Raw genomic sequence first — 17,818 nt, 5'->3', positions numbered from 1 at the left:
TGTTTAAAACCTCAAGCTCTTCCTGTGGTTTTTGACAAATGTACTGACTCTGTAGGATGAAGTCAATTGTGATGTCAACCATTAAAAGTCAGAAAATTGTATGATTTTTAACTTTAAGTGAATACTCAAAAAGTTGAAAGTGACTCAATTTGTTTTATAATGAAAAAGATTTAAAAAACCATAATCAAAATCATATAACTGAACAGCGACATAATAATAAGTAAATTTTCAGGTAATTGAATGTTTGTTTTAATGTCATTTTTAATTTCTTCATTCATTATAAGAGTCCATCCTCAGATGTTTCTTTCTCCAGTAGCTATGTTATCCCATATTTTGGAGTATAATGTATATATATTTAAAATTCTGTCATTGTTTTTTTTCATTTGTCAATGGACAATGCAATTTAACTTAAACATCTTCTACATAATGAAAAAGGACTGTACCATTGATGGAATATTTGAAATGTGATAGTTTTCAAAAGGCCCATATTACTGCATTCTGTGGAGGAGGTAGAACAAGGCAGACGTCCTATGTTATAAAGATGATATAGCAACAAGTATTTTCCTGAATATTTTCTCAAGGTAGACTTACAAAGACCACACTGTTAGCTAGAAAGTCTGCATGTCTTCACTGAGAAGCTTACTTGGCCATATAAGAAAGTAAGCAATTTACTAATGAATACTAAAGAACACCATTACAATAAAGGGGCTTTCATGAAATCCCAACAGATAAAAACCAAGGCATGGAATCCTAGTAGAAATTCCCGTATGTGAAAAGATTAATCAGGAAATTTTTGAGGAGCAATTCGTCTGTGTGCAAATGCCTCCCCAAAACTTCAGCATAGTTCCGAAAGTTGGATCATCAGAGCTGTAGGACAACCAGCCATGAAACACAAGTTTGCTTGAGGCTCCTATATACTACCCACTTGACATTTAAGAAAATCTGCACAGTTTTCTTTCACAGGTATTTTTCCTTAACTCAGTGAAGTAGACTGCTGCATTTACCCTTATTTACCCTCTCAATTTTTTCTAGTGTTTTGTGTCCTTATGTACTGTTTGTATGATATGGATAATTAACCTGTTGAATTTCTGCACAAAACTGGAACCCAATAAAAGCATGAAGAAATATCTTTTCTTATCAGTGTTCAAACTGATTAAAAACACAGTAAATGTTTGCTTTTTTCAGTATTCAAAGGTCGATATCGAGAAGGTCAGGTCTTCTATGTTAATTCGGTAAAACTCAACACCTGAAACTCAATAATTAGCATAGACACCAAATCAGAAGATGAAAATAGAGAATGATTCAGTAAAATATTCAGCTTTTTACAGCAGAGATTTCATTCTGTGCAGACAGAAACCTCAGCTTGATATAATGAATAACTCTATAATGAATAACAGTTCCATTCTGTTCTGTTAACACATTTTTTTACTTTATTAACTACATTATCTGTGTTTAAATCCAACTGCTGTAATGCTTCTACAGCACAGGACTAGTCTTAATTCTAGAAAAAGTTATAAGCATGACAGAAGCCTCAGAGTCTCTTTCTCTCTCTCTCTGATTTATGTATGTATGGATTTATATCTGCTGAATTGCTGAAATGAATTTCTGAAGAACTTGAAAGCATCTTTAAATGTGGAACACCTTGGAAAAAAGAAAAGCATAGGCACTTATGAAATCATTAATTATTATTTAAAAAAATATTATCTTGACAGAAAATAAAATACAAAAGTAATTATAATGTAATAAATATGAATCTTTTTGCTGTAAAAAGCAAATAACACAACTGCCTCTACAGGCAGATATTTTAACAGAATCGGAGTTACATATCAAATTGAAATATACTACTGCTCCAAAGAAAATATTATTGGAAGGTGTTTTCTTCTGATTTTTGGGAAAAAACCTACACCTCTTTTTGATAATATTTGTGTACTTATTTTGTACTTATTTGTGTACTTATTCTGTATTTACAGAAAAAGTATTGCAGTTATTTTAAGGGTCGGTCAAAGGATTGATTTTTGCCTCAATATTTTTTCATCAGGTGCTCAGCCTCAAAACTTGACTGTAATCTCAGAAGCAGGAAAATGACCGAAGTTGGTATGAACTAGCAAGGAATATTTTGTACCTATCTACCTGCACCTACCTCCTTATCTCAAAAATGTTTTGTACCTGTCTCCAAGCCTCCCTGCTCCCTTCCATTGTGAAAGATCCATGAAACAATGAGGAAAAAGACAGCAAAATTAATGACAGGAGTTACCACAGACTGATACCCCAACAGAGCATGACTAGCATAAAAGACAGCTCTGGAGCAGCTGAATTTTGAAGACCTTCCCCACCACGAGATCACAACGATCAAAAACAGAGACAGTGGAATGCCTTCTGGACAGGGACCCCCAGAGACACTGGACATCTGTGGACCCGTGGTGGTAGCTACAAACCCCTTTTTCTTCCCTTTTCTCCCTATCTTTTTCCTTATTCTCTCTCTCTTTTATCGCAAGCTGCTTTACAGGCACAATTAATAAAGTTACTGTATGGACAGAAATTTAGCTCCCTTGACTTGAATTATTGCTTGCTACTTTTTTTTTTTTGCACTTTGAGATCATAGCTGAAACAAACCATCACGCATCCACTTAGGAGTGGACCATGACAGTTATACAACCTGATGAAATCCAGAACTATCTACGTAGCTAACTACCATTGTAATCAAAAGTCTTGTACTGTTCTTGTTGGTACTAAATCAGTGCATCAAACTAATACCTGGAAGGATAATGGGTCTTCAGTACAGCAACAGATAAAATTTTAAGTAACATGATCTCTGTTTGCCTGTCTAATCTTGTTTGCTTTGTGTTACCTGAGACGCATGAATGTACATCTCCTGGCATCCAGCTGCTCAATGTCATATTTGCCAATCCCCTGTGGATACCTCAGATGCCTGAGGGTATCTCAGTGTGGCAGTGGCTACCTGCATTTAGGCAACTGAGCCGAACCCTAAAGAAACAGATATTACTGAGAAAGGAGATTTGCTTCACTCTGTCAGTGACAGAGCACCAGACCGGCAAGAAGGAGTAACTGTTCTAAACAAAATACATCAGAAGGTGTCAGATTTCACCTCAGCCTTCGGAGATCTAAATATTCTCAGAACTGTCAGATGTTTTAACAGAAACTGTCTCCTTGAACACCTTGCCTTTACTGATTGCTGCAGTAAATGTATGTGTATATTGAAAAGCAATGAAATCGTGTCTCTTAAATTAACTAGAATATTTTTTGCTTAGTGTTTTTACTTCCATGTGGTATCCAGAAATAATGACTTTCTTACCATCATTTCTCAGTGTCAGAGGTGTAGGAGGGCTCAGAACTCTGGCATTTGTCACTGTGTTTTTTACCAGGCATATATAGCTGCCAACATCAGACGTTTGCACCTTGGAGATGTAGAGATTGCCCGTCTCCTGAGAGATAAAGCGTCTGCTATCTTCTGACACAAAAGATGGGAATTCATTAAATACCCAGCTATAGATGATCTCTGAAAGAAAACAGAAAAAAATGAGAGAAAGAAATCATGGATTACAATATAATGTCATTTTAATGGATGCATTCAGAGTTCATTAACTTTATTTAAGTAATCTAGGAAAGGAAATCTAAAGACTTTTTAAAATTTTTATCTGTTTGGTATAGGATTGGAGACAACTATTTTTTCTCTCCTTGAAATTTTGAAGGTAGCATAAGTATTAAGTCCATAAGTTCCCTGGCATGACAGATTTAGTTCACGAAAAAATAATTAAATTATTCATCAGAGTCAGAAAACACACATAAAATATTAGAAAAATCCCTTTTCTAGTCTTTCAGGTCAAGACAAAAATAATATACAAAACATACTTTTCTCTACTTGTTCAAATTTGCAGCGCAATATAACAAGATACTTCCTATAGAGCTAGAGATGATTTTGGCTATGGTGCATTAAGAAGTTTTTATTCTGAACATCTATTTTTATAATAAGCAGATTTTGATAATTGATAAATAACTGATAAAGTATTATTGCAGGCAGTAGTACTGCACTACACTTCTATATTCTTCTACATCTCCTCCACTAAAGAACCTCAGAACCCTTCCTACATGCAGCTTAAATCCCTGGTATCAATGAATAATTCCTTAAATCAAAGCCACCTACTGCTTTGCCTCATAATCTGATGAGTCAAAGATTAATAAAAGTGATTTAAAAAAATTGTAATTAAAGCCAGTGCCTTACTTCTTATTTTTATCCTACAAATCACTCTGTTCACTTGTAAAGTATATACCTTTCCTTTTACACTCGTAATTGTTTGAGAAAAAAGATTATTTCCTGTTATTCTCTATAAAATTATATCATTATTTATTAAAAATTTAGATGGATTACTATGTCTGCATTAGAAGTATCAGCATAATTCATGAGGTTCTGATTTAGCAGGGAATTCCTTGTGAAGTACTATTTATCTGGAGTTTCACCAATTCAGACTTTGAAGTCTTAACCTTATGTATATTTTTTACATGTTGTTCTCCTTTCAATCTTATCTTCCACTGTTTTATTTTGTCTTCACACTCAAAAAAAAATATTTTTCACTACTTAAACTAGCACATCATTTACTCTAAGGCAATTTCATCTGTAATCTTCCCCCGTGACAGTCTTTAAAGAATTGACTCAAAAATCAGAAAAGCCAAAGCTCATTCTGGTAAAGTAAGTCCCTACTACTGCTACAAGATGCAAACTGCTCCATAGGTGTAGCAAGTTCCAAATTTTCAGACTCTGATTTCTTAGGTGACTACTCTCAGCTTCAGCATCAGTATGAAGACAGTAATCACATATGTCATTCTGGTTCTCTCATACTTTTCTCATCATTACAGTCAAAATATTTTCTTGAAATAAAGTTATTTGGAAGAGGAAAAGGTCAAAAGGCTGAAAGGAAATGCCTCAAGATTTAAATATTTCTGCAGACTTTTCTGCTAACGATAGGAGAGGAACTGGTATAGCTGTTCATGGTACAAGAAGTGTGAAACACATTAACAGCCCAGTCAGGTGTGCAGTTTAACTTAACAGTGTGGAAAGCATTAGAAATTCCAATGGATCTATCTTTTCTATCTCTTTGTTGTACCATTCCCTGACAAGGTCATCAGGAAGGAATGGAAAAGCAAAAAGACTAGTTTTTAAGCAATATAATCCAAGGGTGATGTAGAGATGCAGGATGTTCTGGATTGATCTTAAAAAGGTCAGTTTAGTTTTGAAGTCACACAAAAACTTTCTTATGAAAATCCCACGGTATTAGTACAAAAATGCCATCTTAAAGAACTAAACATTTTGGCTGACAGTAGGGGAAGACTTCTCCAAAAGATGCACACACTGACATTTTGTTTAAAACCTTATTCAGATCTAATTGTAATTCTGAGTGATTACACAGGACCCTGAGGAATTCAGGGCTTACAAAGAACTCTGTAAGTGTTCAATATTTCCTTCCTCTTCTGCTGTGTTTCAGACAAAATACTAATTAGCCAAAAATATTTCTCTCTGAAAAATTCATTGACACATTATGCTATGATTTCTGGCAGCAATGTTTTGCAGTAGAATAAAATTCTACAAAGTGACGATGAACATACAAGTTCATGGAGAATGCATAGACTTTAATTGAAGACACCTGTTACCCAGTCAAAGGGAAAGCAATCAGTCTCACTAATTGCTCTGTCTTAAAAGTAGTTTAAACCAAATATAAAGGAGTCATCATTGTGGGTTCATTGGTGGTTCATGTAGAATAGAATTTTCTCCACTTGTACCCTAAAAACACATGCAGTTAACATTCAATAATTAAATAGGACTACTCCTAAAGAATGGATTTCAGGCAATACATCGTTTTGCCCCTAATGAAAGAGAATACTTTGCTGGTGCTGAATTCAGAGGGATACTGTTGTGTTTTTTCACATTCTAAATGGTTTTTGCTGTTAAAAATGGAGTCCAAGGTTAATGTAAAAGGTTACAGAATAAAAATTAATAGAACTTCTGCCAAATCTAAAACTCAAATCTTTTATGCGTACCTATAGCATCTATTCCAGCCAGGAGCCCAGATTCCAAAGCATAGACAAAAGTGAAAACAGTTTACTTCTTAGTCATTGTCAGCCCATTGACATAGAAGGAATTAATCCTGCTTTTCATTTCTAAAAAGCAGACTCCAGGGAATACGTTTTCAAACACCTGAAGACCTTGCATCTGAATGCTCAGATCTGGAACTGATCTGGAACTCTGACATTCTTTGCAGGTGAAAAATCCCTTACACATTTTGTGAAGCGTCTCTCCTATTAGGCTTGGTCAAAGAATTCAGCAGATATATTTTTGAGGGTTATGTCCATATAGTTTGCATAGATTTCAGTGGAAATATCTCAGGAAAACTCTGCAGTTTTCAGCACATCCTTCACAGAAGAGTCAGAAACCATCACAGCTGGCTTGGGATCTCACAACCTAACAATTTTTATCTGACAGAAATAGATGGATGATCTTGCAGGAGTGGTTTTACAGAAGGGTTTTAAGAGAATCACTGCAAATGTGGGAAAATGGGTGTACAGTGACATGATCCATTGTACAAATGTCTCAAACTTCTAAATTCACAGCCATGGGAGAGGATGAAACATGCATTGGTGCCCATATTCTGGGGCTATGAGTATTTCCAGTTTGTATGCTAGCAAAATTAGAACTTAAGATTCTTAAATTTCATAATTGCCGATGAAGGCTGTCCAATGCAAATCCTTGGGAGAGGGGGTTCATAGAATCATAGAATCATAGAATAACCAGGTTGGAAGAGACCCACCGGATCATCGAGTCCAACCGTTCCTATCAAACACTAAACCATGTCCCTTAGCACCTCGTCCCCCTGTGCCTTAAACACCTTCAGGGAAGGTGAATCAACCACCTCCCTGGGCAGCCTGTGCCAGTGCCCAATGACCCTTTCTGTGAAGAATTTTTTCCTAATGTCCAGCCTAAATCGCCCCTGGCGGAGCTTGAGGCCATTCCCTCTTGTCCTGTCCCCTGTCACTTGGGAGAAGAGGCCAGCACCCTCCTCTCTACAACCTCCTTTCAGGTAGTTGTAGAGAGCAATGAGGTCTCCCCTCAGCCTCCTCTTCTCCTGGCTAAACAACCCCAGCTCTCTCAGCTGCTCCTCATAAGGCCTGTTCTCCAGCCCCTTCATCAGCTTCGTTGCTCTTTTCTGGACTCGCTCCAGAGCCTCAACATCCTTCTTGTGGTGAGGGGCCCAGAACTGAACACAGTATTCGTGGAGCGGTCTCACCAGTGCCGAGTACAGAGGGAGAATAACCTCCCTGGACCTTCTGGTCACACCATTTCTGATACAAGCCAAGATGCCATTGGCCTTCTTGGCCACCTGGGCACACTGCTGGCTCATGTTCAGTCGCTGTCAACCAACACCCCCAGGTCCCTCTCCTCCAGGCAGCTTTCTAGACAGACTTCTCCTAGTCTGTAGCACTGCACAGGGTTGTTGTGCCCCAAGTGCAGGACCCGGCATTTGGCCTTGTTAAACCTCATGCCATTGGACTCAGCCCAGCGGTCCAGCCACTTCAGATCCCTTTGCAGAGCCTCCCTACCCTCCAGCAGATCAACACTTCCTCCTAGCTTAGTGTCATCCACAAACTTGCTAAGGGTGCACTCGATGCCTTCACCCAGGTCAATGATAAAGACATTGAACAGGGCTGGACCCAGCACTGAGCCCTGGGGAACTCCACTTGTCACTGGCCTCCAGCTGGATTTCACACCATTTCCCACCACTCTCTGGGCCCGGCCATCTGAGTTGTTTGGTTATTTTTTTTCTTCTGGCAGTATCACACATAAAAGAATACCTAAATTATTGCAATGACTTCTAAAAATAACCAATAAAGAGGGACTGATGGAGAATTTTCAAAACATTGCTGTCTATCTATAGACAAATCTGTCATCTATGTTACAGATACATTAAAATACTCAAAACTAAAAGTGAATACAATTTTATGCCATAAGTCCCACAGGGGTTAAGAAAAAGAGCACATGTAAACTACTAGAAGAGAGGCTTGTATTTAAATATTATCAGAAAACCTGTTGTTACGAAATGATGCACTGGTGAATAAACTCTTCGAATGTCAGAACAACAAGCTTAAGACCAAACAGATGACACTAGGCCTATTTGTACACAGCTCACCACAGTCGTTAGTGACCTTCAAGCCTATAATTTCCTATAACAATTTATCTTAAAAGATTTTAGAACCAATGTAATTAGCTAAGAACAAAGCACAAATGTCATTGTATTAACTTTTTAAAGAGACTAAACACAGAGATGTATCTCAAGACTAAGAGGTAAATAATGGTGAGCTTCAAGAGATTTTGAAGCTAAAATCGGTACTACAAAAATTTAAACAAAACCAACTTATAACTGTAAAATCAGAAAGTAATTTCCCCATATATGAACCACCAAAGTCATCTCTTTTTGGGAAAAGACTGAGTAAATGGTTTCTCCATGCTGTAACTTATTTTGTTTTCAATAGCGAAAAAAGATTTAAGTGAAAATAGGAAGCTGTGAATTCTGCAGCATACAGAACTTTAGAGTGTTTTCACAGAATATATGCTGAACTGATTTTTTATTTTTATGCCCATCTATTTTATTTTTAATGTGACAACTGTGCCAAACCCACAAAGATGATGCAGAGCCCTTCGTGGAAATTATAGTTGACTGCCAACACAAAAGAAACTTTTACATAGACACTATTCATCAACACAAACAGAAACAGAGAGTAAAAAGGCAGAGAAATTATGAGTTATAGAGGCAGTTTTAAATTGTCATTCTCCTGTGGCTAGGGCTGGAGGACTTGTCTTCTGGAAGGTTTTGTTAAATGCAAAGTTTTGGCGTAAAATTTATGTAAGTAATTTTGGTAATTGCAAAACTCATATTTCCTTTTATGAATGATTAACCTAGTTTATGGAAAAATGTCTCCAGAGTTTTGCATCTGTTTTCTGAAGGTCACTTGTAAAGCTTTCCAAATATGCATTTTCGTTTTGTGTTTTATTAAGTACTTTTTAGTAGGCTATGTAGGTGAAAAACTAGGTCACTTGGTGATAAATTAGTGAGAAGTGAGCATCTATCTCCTGCCAAAATAAATTTATGGTGTGAAATTTTATTTAGTATAATTTCTTAAATGATTTCTATAGATCTATTTTTGCCATTTCACATTGATAATTCCTGAGCTGTCATAACATGATGTACTTCCCATAATGGATCAAGTTGGAATACTGACATATCAGCATTTTTGTTGGTGCTGTGTTGTGCTTTTGGAGATATCATTCTGATGCAGAAAATGTCAGTATTATGGTAACATTGAAGTCCTTCTGTCATTGCTGGTCAGTAAGGTCAGTAAGAAATAACCCCTTAGGCATAATAACTAGAGCTGAACTGAAGGCATTCAGACAGCAGTACTTATTCACTCCTGCATTTCTTAGTGCCTGAATGTTTCCCAGATTTGCTTCAAGGCTTTGCTCCTGAGAAACTGCTTGTTTCGTCCCTTTAACATGCAGTTTCTGGACAGTCTTTTCATCAGTCCTCTCAGCTAAGTAGTATTTCAGGTGGCAAATGAAGATGTAACAGGAAAGTTGCTTTACAAATTCCTTGAAGGCCACCTAAAACCTAAATGTGCAGTCAATACATTGGTTAAATATTGCATCTTCAAAGGCAAACCATGCAAACACATATCCCATAATTGGAATTCTATGGAATTATGGTGCTCACATAAGAAATATCTGTCTTCTTTCTGTGATGCAGTGGGAGAAATAGCACTCCACCTCCTCCAGTATCCTGTTTGAAAAACGTTTTTTTCTAACTTTGTTTGAGATTTCTTCTGATTCCAGTTCCACAAGATGGCAGTACTTGATGAATAAATGGTACTGAAACCCCAATGACAGTCAAAATCTGAGGTAATCTTGGAGTTTTAGCACCTCTGAAGAAGTTGCTTCTTTTCATGTTTTTACTGATTTTCAAAAAAAGCAGAAAAAAAATGCACTGAATATTACAGGCTGAATTTACTACATATAGCTATAAACAATGAAATTTGCATGATGGTTTGGCTTTACCACTCAGATATATTCTGTTCAAGCAAGATAAAATATCATTAAAAACATATGTCTGAAGGTCCCCAGCTGAAAATACAAGCTCCTTTTTTACCTCAAGCCTAGTTTCAACCTTTAACATCACACCTGCTGTTTGGATATTCTGTATAACAGTCACAGAATAAGAGTGTAGTATGTGGTGCTCTCTAATGACGGAGAATATTTCACATTCAGAGGGGGGGTGAATGACAACAATGGGTTGGTTCCTCTAGCCTCCCACCACAAACAGATAAATAATTTTTGTGCAGTTCTTTGTGCTGCTGTGGCTTATCATCAGTGCTCATTAATCCTCCAAGAAAATATTTAATGATGGTAATTTATTTGTTACATTGTAATGCACCCACATAGAGCAAACAGATATCATCGATTTATCAGCTAGCAATGAAATTGTTTCTTTTCTTCTCTGGGGGCTCTGTATCCACTGCTCACTTACCTGAAACACAATGCTATCAATCACATATTTGTCTTTCTTGAGATTTAATTACAGTGATAAATCTTCAAATATTTTCCTTCTTATAACATTCGCAGAGTCAATAACAAAAAATATCGTAGAAAAGGTAAGTACACTGACAGGACTGATTTTGTACTGGAGGATACAAATATTATATTGCCATTACCCCTGTACACAGACAATATAGTCTCATTTGTGCATTTGACAAGTATGAAAAGTAGTCAGTCATTGAAACGTTATAAGGACCGATGAAGTCTCTCATACATATGCTCTTTAAGGAGACCATACAGCATAGAACAAAAATACGGCTTCTGGGAATGGATGACAGATTATTATGTGTATATGATCGTCATAGGCATGATTTTCATATTAATAAAAGTTCTGTTCTAGAAGGAATCAAAATGTTATCAAAAGGAGCTCAAGAATGTAAGTCCCCCAAAGCACATCTTTTGCTCTCAGGTGAGATCAGATATTATCAGCCCAGTCTTTAAAATGTCCAGTGGGTTAAATTTCTAAATTTTTATCTTCATAATAACCTATTTAATTGCTCAGTTAATCATGAGAGAGTTTTCCTTAATATTTGTGTGCATTCCATTTATTTTGCAATACTGTTTATTCCTTATTCATCTTACAATATTGAAAGTATTGAAAACACTTCATTGATGACCTACGTTAAACTTTAATAATTACAATGGAAGATCTTTACCCTGATCTGTATCAGGATTGTCTTCTGGAGAACAGATCAACCAAATCTATTCAATTTTTCTCTAAAAGTTGTACTTTTCATGTCCTCTGCTTAGTTCTGTTGCTGTCATTTCTACTGCTTTTCTGCATCTTATAATACAGGATTCAAAGCTGGACATGATCTCATATAACTTAAATCAGAGTTTGAGCATTAGCATTGCAGCTTTTAAAATCAATATAAGTGACTTATAGAACTATTGAACCATCTATATCCTGCAAGATTAGTGAAGTGCTTATTGCCCTGTATTCAACAGTGGTTAGGCTACAACTTGGATTGTGTGCTCAGTTTTGGGACACTCACTACAAGAAAGACATTGAGATGCTGGAGTATGTGCAAAGTAGAGCAACGAAACTGGTGAAATGTCTAGAGCACAATCCTTACAAGGAGCGTCTGAGCACCTAGAGAAAAGGAGGCTGAAGGAAGACCTTAACGCTCTCTTTAAGTACCTGAAATGAGATTGTAGTGAGATGGGTGTTTATTTCTTCTTCCATGTAACATGTGACAGAATGACAGAAAATGGCCTAAAATTGTGCCGGGGAGGTTTAGGAATATTTGGAAAAATTTCTTCACCAAAAGGGTTGTCAAGTCTTGGAACAGTGATTGAGTCACCATCCCTGGAGTTATTTAAAAGATGTGTAGGCATGGTGCTTAGTGACATGGTTTAGTGGTGGACTTGATAGGATTAAGTTTATGGTTGGACTCAATGATCTTATAGATTTTCTGTGGACTAAAAGATACTATAATTCTATGATTAGTGATTTTGAAAGACAAGAATTAGAGATAATATTGTTGCAGCATTAGTAAGGGTAATCAGGAAGACCCACATCATTGTAAGTTCATCAGCTTCAAACTCAGTATATTTTTATTGTTCTTTTTATCGACAAAGATGGTAAAGTTTCTGTAATGTACCCAGAACTAATGTTTTATAAAAGCACATATTAATGAAAAAGAATTGGAATAAACTCAAAATTAACTTATTGTGCATTGGAAGGATTAAAAATTGACTGCAAAGCACAATCAAAAGGATCAGTTCTGGAATGATTTGTCCTTTACTGATTAGCATTTTAACAGTTAAAAGCAAACCTACGCAGTTGTAATCACTGATCAACAGGAGATATAAAACTTGGCAGTGACAAATGTGCAGGAGAAGTCACTAGTAAACTGTGATTTAGATAGCTTCTTATTATTAGAACCTTTTTTTAATGATGGAAAATGTTGAATATACAGTAACACAAGTTGACTATTTCCTAGTAATTTGAATGAACAAGGATGCTGTGTTAATGGCTAACTAACCATTGTACTCAGAGGAAAAGTGTGGCATTGGAAAAAAATGAGGATACCATCTAATGCTCAGGAAAACACATCAGTGAATAGAATATTTATATGTGAAAATTATTTTCTCTGGAAAACTGTTCAAAAGAATTTACAGTAATTTTTTTCTCCTTTCTGCTTTACACACTTTACATCTCTTTTGATCTCTGATGATGACATGATACTTGAGTTTCTCTACATTTTAACTGCACTGGAGTGATAGTCTAGCATGAACTATTTCTTCTTAACCAAGTCTGCTGCCGGTGTGAGCACAATGAAAAATCATACTCCAAAGCAGTGTTACCCGCAGTGAATCCCAGAATCCTGTACTCAAGTAGGCTACTGGATTATATGGAAATCTAATTTTTTGACTACCATAATAGTACCAGTAGCTAAATGCATTTCAAAGGCATAATAAGGACCTCTACCTAAACAAAAAACTCGACCCCGAAATGACAGGATGCTGATCATCCAAGTTATGTGAAATATTGCTCTGTCAAGTTTAAGATTGCCATTATCTGCTTTTCAGCTGAGTGATACAAAATCCCTGCATCCTTAGATTTTCCTCATCATTTAGCAACAGAAGTCCTGCTAAGTAAATTCGGTAATTTGGCTGAAAATATCCACTAGTATTCAAGTTATCAAAGTACGGTCTCTCAAGGAGTTTATATGTTTGTTTCAGATTAGCTTTGTACTTTCAAGAAAGAAAGTAACTTTAATTTGTTACTTTATCCCTAATTCACCTGGATTCCTAATGCCAAGAAGGAGTATCAGTATCAGAACTAGTTATTTTAAAATATTTAATTTTAGGCTTCTGTGTGTAAAATGAAAATAAAAGCCTAGTACTGTTCTGTTTATACTTCAAACTACAATATTTTCTAACATCCTTTACCGCTCTTTACATGCAGTTGTTGTCATAGGAATTGTATTAGCAGAAACTGAGTACTAGGAGTCTGTATAGTTGCCTTCTTAGGGCTGCATATACTGAACTTAAGATAGATGCCTGTTGCCTCGCTCCTTCATAGTCTCTTGGTGCTGGTTTTTTTGTGGTTTTTTTTTGTTTGGTGTTTTTTTTTTCTTAATACAACATTAAAGGCTTTTATTGAGTGAATTTCGCTGCGACTATGGCACAACATGACTAATGGAATTTCTTTGGGCCTGATCCTTTACTCCTGTGGTATTTATTATTCAAGATCTCAAATGAAGGACAGTGCTATTCACATGTCTTTTATATGGGAAAACTGAAGAAGCAAGTGGCTTCCCAGCAGTCATGAATTAGGACATATTCAAAATGAAATCTGCACTAACATATAATTATCTTAAATTTTAATATTCTTTCTTCTCCCCTCCAGATCTTCGTACATCCACAAGAAATGCTAAGCGAACAACAAGTTACTGTTGTTCTACTCAATAAATCCTTAGAAGCTGTGTAGATGAATGCTGGAAATGAGAAGATGCTCCCTCATTCTCCCTTTGAAATTGATTTTCAAATGTTCGAAAAAATTATCATTATAAATCACATAATCAACCAGACATTCAAGGTCTAATGCTCAGCTCCTTCTTTTTTTTTCTCTAATAATCATATTTAAAAGGAATGGATCTTCCATTACAACTTTCTGAACAGAATGGAACGTGTGAACATATGCTTCAGAGAATAACATAAAACCAAATTTGTAGTCCCTAAAAGACGATTTTTAAGTATTGAGAATGACAGTGACAGATGATTTTTTTCACCTTAATTAAAAAATAACTCAAAGTGCAGATGAAGAATAAGATACATGTCACGTTAGCAAACTGCCCTAGAATGCTGATAATGCTGTTCAGCCATGTTGTACAAATAAATCACTACAAATAACCTCAGCAACAATCAATCATCTAAGATTTAACAATGTAAAGACTGCAACCCTTACCTGTTTCTACATACGGACAATAGCTGGTTCGGTCCCTGTGCACATCATTCTGCACTACTGGAAACCCAGTGAACTGATTCCATCCATCTTCTACTTGTCACATAATTGTTTTTTGAGACAATGCATAGCCTCCTGTTGTCTTACTTCCAGCCTAGGGCAGTGTCCCATGGTTATAATTTCTCCTCCCCAACCCCCTAGCAAAAGCAGTCGAAGTGACACCTGATGTGTCACATTATATAAACATATCCACAGAAAAACAAAATGTTTCTCCAGCTCTCCATGACTTTTGGTTTTGTTCTAAAAGAAGTAATTTTATTAAAGTTATACAAACTACTGGTGCTTCTGCTTCCTCCTGTGTTGGGTATATGTGTATTTTTTAGTAAAATAATCATGTTTTTCAAACATAGTTATGTTTTTTAGGTACAAAGCATGATGTTGGAAAGTTGCAAGATCTGGACTGTAAATCAGTGCAATTGTAATATTTTATTGAAATTTTCTTTGTAGAGTATCAATGTGAAATTGGTAAAGCTCCATCCTGCATGTAGCAGAGCTGAAAACATACTCTTCAATTTTGAAACTATGTGGTATTTTGCTAAACTCCTAAAAGACCTCGTGCTTCTGAAGAAAAAGCCAAAGAAACCCTATATCAGTGTTATCCATGTCTTTCCTTTCTTCTTTCAGAATTTTTTATCCTTGCCATACTCAATGGAAGACTTGCTTAATTATTAAAAGAGGAAAATACTGTGAAAATTAACGCTTCAATAAACCAATAAATGAAGAGAAATTTTCCAGTAACAGTTTCACCACTGTAGGGTAATAGCATTAACACAACAGGAATTGTATTAGCTGGCTAATGAAGTAATCTGCAATGATTTTAACAATATTGGAACGTAGCATGAAAACACAGGAGATAAAATTGGCCAAGCAAATTATCAGAATTAAGTGTGGTATTAATTATTGTATCATTAAAAAGATGGCATTGTGATCAAAAAGAAGTAATTGTCCTATTGTTACTGCTCTGGAAAATATCTTTTTTGTCAGAAGATAAAGGATGCATGTGCTGCTGCACAGAGGTTTGGATTTTGCTGTAATCATTCAGCTTATCGTCTGAACTTTATGATTATGCTTATCTATTCAATCATTTTCTCCTTAAAAATTTCAAGCAAGTGTTTTAACGTATTTACTGTTGAGTTATAACTACTTTCATGCCAGGTACAATTGTACTGGGTAGGAAAAAAGAACATAAACACACACACACACACATATATATATTTCTAAACAATTTCTAGTTCTCCTTTTGAAAAAGAAAAACGTAAACTAGATATTCTCACTAGAATTGCTTTCATACTGCTTCACTTATTTGGAACAATCTTCCAAATAAGGCTATATAAAAATCTATGTCTCATTAAGCATTATATCACCTCAAATGGTTGTCAGTTCACTTTCATATCATGCTTACAAAATAAGGAACAAATTACTTTATTATATAGGAAAACTTGTTAATAGCATCTTACAGAACTCAGATCAGTTCAGTCTGAAGCTTTCTCTTTCTGAATCATGAATGAGCTCCTAATATTTTCATCTCTGCCAGAATCACCAATGAATTCAGTTAATCATGTGTAGTCTGGCAAAAGTTATCAACTGCATTTTCTGTTATCAAGTTATCAACTGCATTTCATATCCTTTATATAATCCTCTAAGAGTTCCCTACAATGGTAATGGAGAGAAAAAGCTAGACTCCAGGCCCGTAGGAATGAATCACTTCTCATCTCTTCTCTCTTCTTGTTTTCTTTTATTTCATCTCTCTGAGCAGCACTACATTTCTGGCTTCTCCTTAGTGATATTGATTAACGTGTGGAAAGGTGATTAGGATTAATAAGGAATTTTATGTTTTAAAAAAAAAATTGCTTTCTGACATTTAACTAACTCACATGTTTTTATGATGGTATTTTTACAGCCACCAACTTAGTAAAACATCAGAACTAAAGAGGAAATGTCTTCTAATAGGAAGGTTATTCTGAGAGGCTCAGTTTTGCAAGATCCTTGTACCACTGTGATCATAATTGTTGTATGTTAGTCCAATCTTAAATCTATTAATATTGATCTCCTCTGCAGTTTTGGGAGTTATGTAGTCTATACCACAGGAAAAGTTTTTGCAAAAACATTTCCTAAATTAATTGGTACCTTTACAATATTAGTTGCAGAAATATGGTTGTGAAACCATGAACACACATTTCTGTTAAATCTTGAGAACAATACTCTCTTGGTTAATCACTAGACTAGAGAGGTTTCTGATAGTTACATCTAATTTGTTGGAACATCTCAGTAACAGGCTAGTACCTTGTCTGGAGGGAAGATGAGCTTTCCTCTAACAGAAACTTTTCATCATTATTGTCCCATTCGTCAAGCTGGAGACAGATAGCCACATACAGCTGATGCCTGATAGGCAGTGGAACATGAGCCTGAGGGCCAACATACTCAATGCATTTTTTAAATTAATTAATCTCCCGTGCTTCCTTCCTCTTTTTTTGGCATCTCCTTTCACTTTCATTCTCCTGAACTGACAGCTGGGGTAATATTTGTTGACAATGGTGTGGCTGTGAAACTACAGCAAATGCCCCTTAAGGAGAGCCATGTCAGGGCCAGCCCTTTATCCAACACTGTTCACTAGCTTAATTGGCTAAGGTCAACCAGCTTTCTCTTACTACATTTTCATAGTCCCTGAGGGGAAGAACAGCTCCAGTGAGTGATCCAATGGGTCTAGTGACATTAAACTTTCAGTTCCCAATGTATTTTATTATATTATTTGAAAATTATTAACATTTTTAAGGGGGTGGGGGTAATTTATAAACAACGATAACATAAGATCATTAAAATGTAATTAAAATCTAATAACAACACATTTCCAACAGACTGGTAGTAACTCCTCATTGGAAAACATAGTTTGTCACAATGCTACTATACAGAAAATTTTATCATTCCCAGACTCGTAAGTTTCATATCCTCAAATGCATGCCTTCAACAAGATTGAAGAAGGAAACCCAGTAAAGTGCTCCAGGGAAGTAGCAGCAAAATTATTGGTTATGTATTGAGTAATGAAAATACCATAGAAGTTAAAAAAAAAAAGTTAATTGTGTTTGTTCATTTCATAGTGAAAACTACAGGCATAGTCACCTATCAGTTGCACAGATAAAGAATACACATTCCTATATTGAGCCATGTCAGGGGCCGTGGACATTAAATTTAATGAT

The 17,818-nt window shown here is 35.8% G+C and overlaps 1 protein-coding gene across 3 annotated transcripts in view; it reads right to left on the bottom strand.

Moving 5' to 3' along the window:
* Positions 1 to 17,818, bottom strand: part of CNTN5 (contactin 5) — a 666,657-nt gene that overhangs the window by 155,330 nt on the left and 493,509 nt on the right. For all 3 annotated transcript variants that reach the window (XM_069883473.1, XM_069883470.1, XM_069883471.1), the window contains exon 7: positions 3,314 to 3,517. In XM_069883473.1, the coding sequence (XP_069739574.1) occupies positions 3,314 to 3,517 (204 nt within the window). The remainder of the gene's footprint in view (positions 1 to 3,313; positions 3,518 to 17,818) is intronic.

This window comes from Phaenicophaeus curvirostris, chromosome 1 (genome assembly GCF_032191515.1).
Source record: "Phaenicophaeus curvirostris isolate KB17595 chromosome 1, BPBGC_Pcur_1.0, whole genome shotgun sequence".
NCBI lineage: Eukaryota > Metazoa > Chordata > Aves > Cuculiformes > Cuculidae > Phaenicophaeus > Phaenicophaeus curvirostris.
This window is presented reverse-complemented; position numbering and strand designations above follow the sequence as displayed.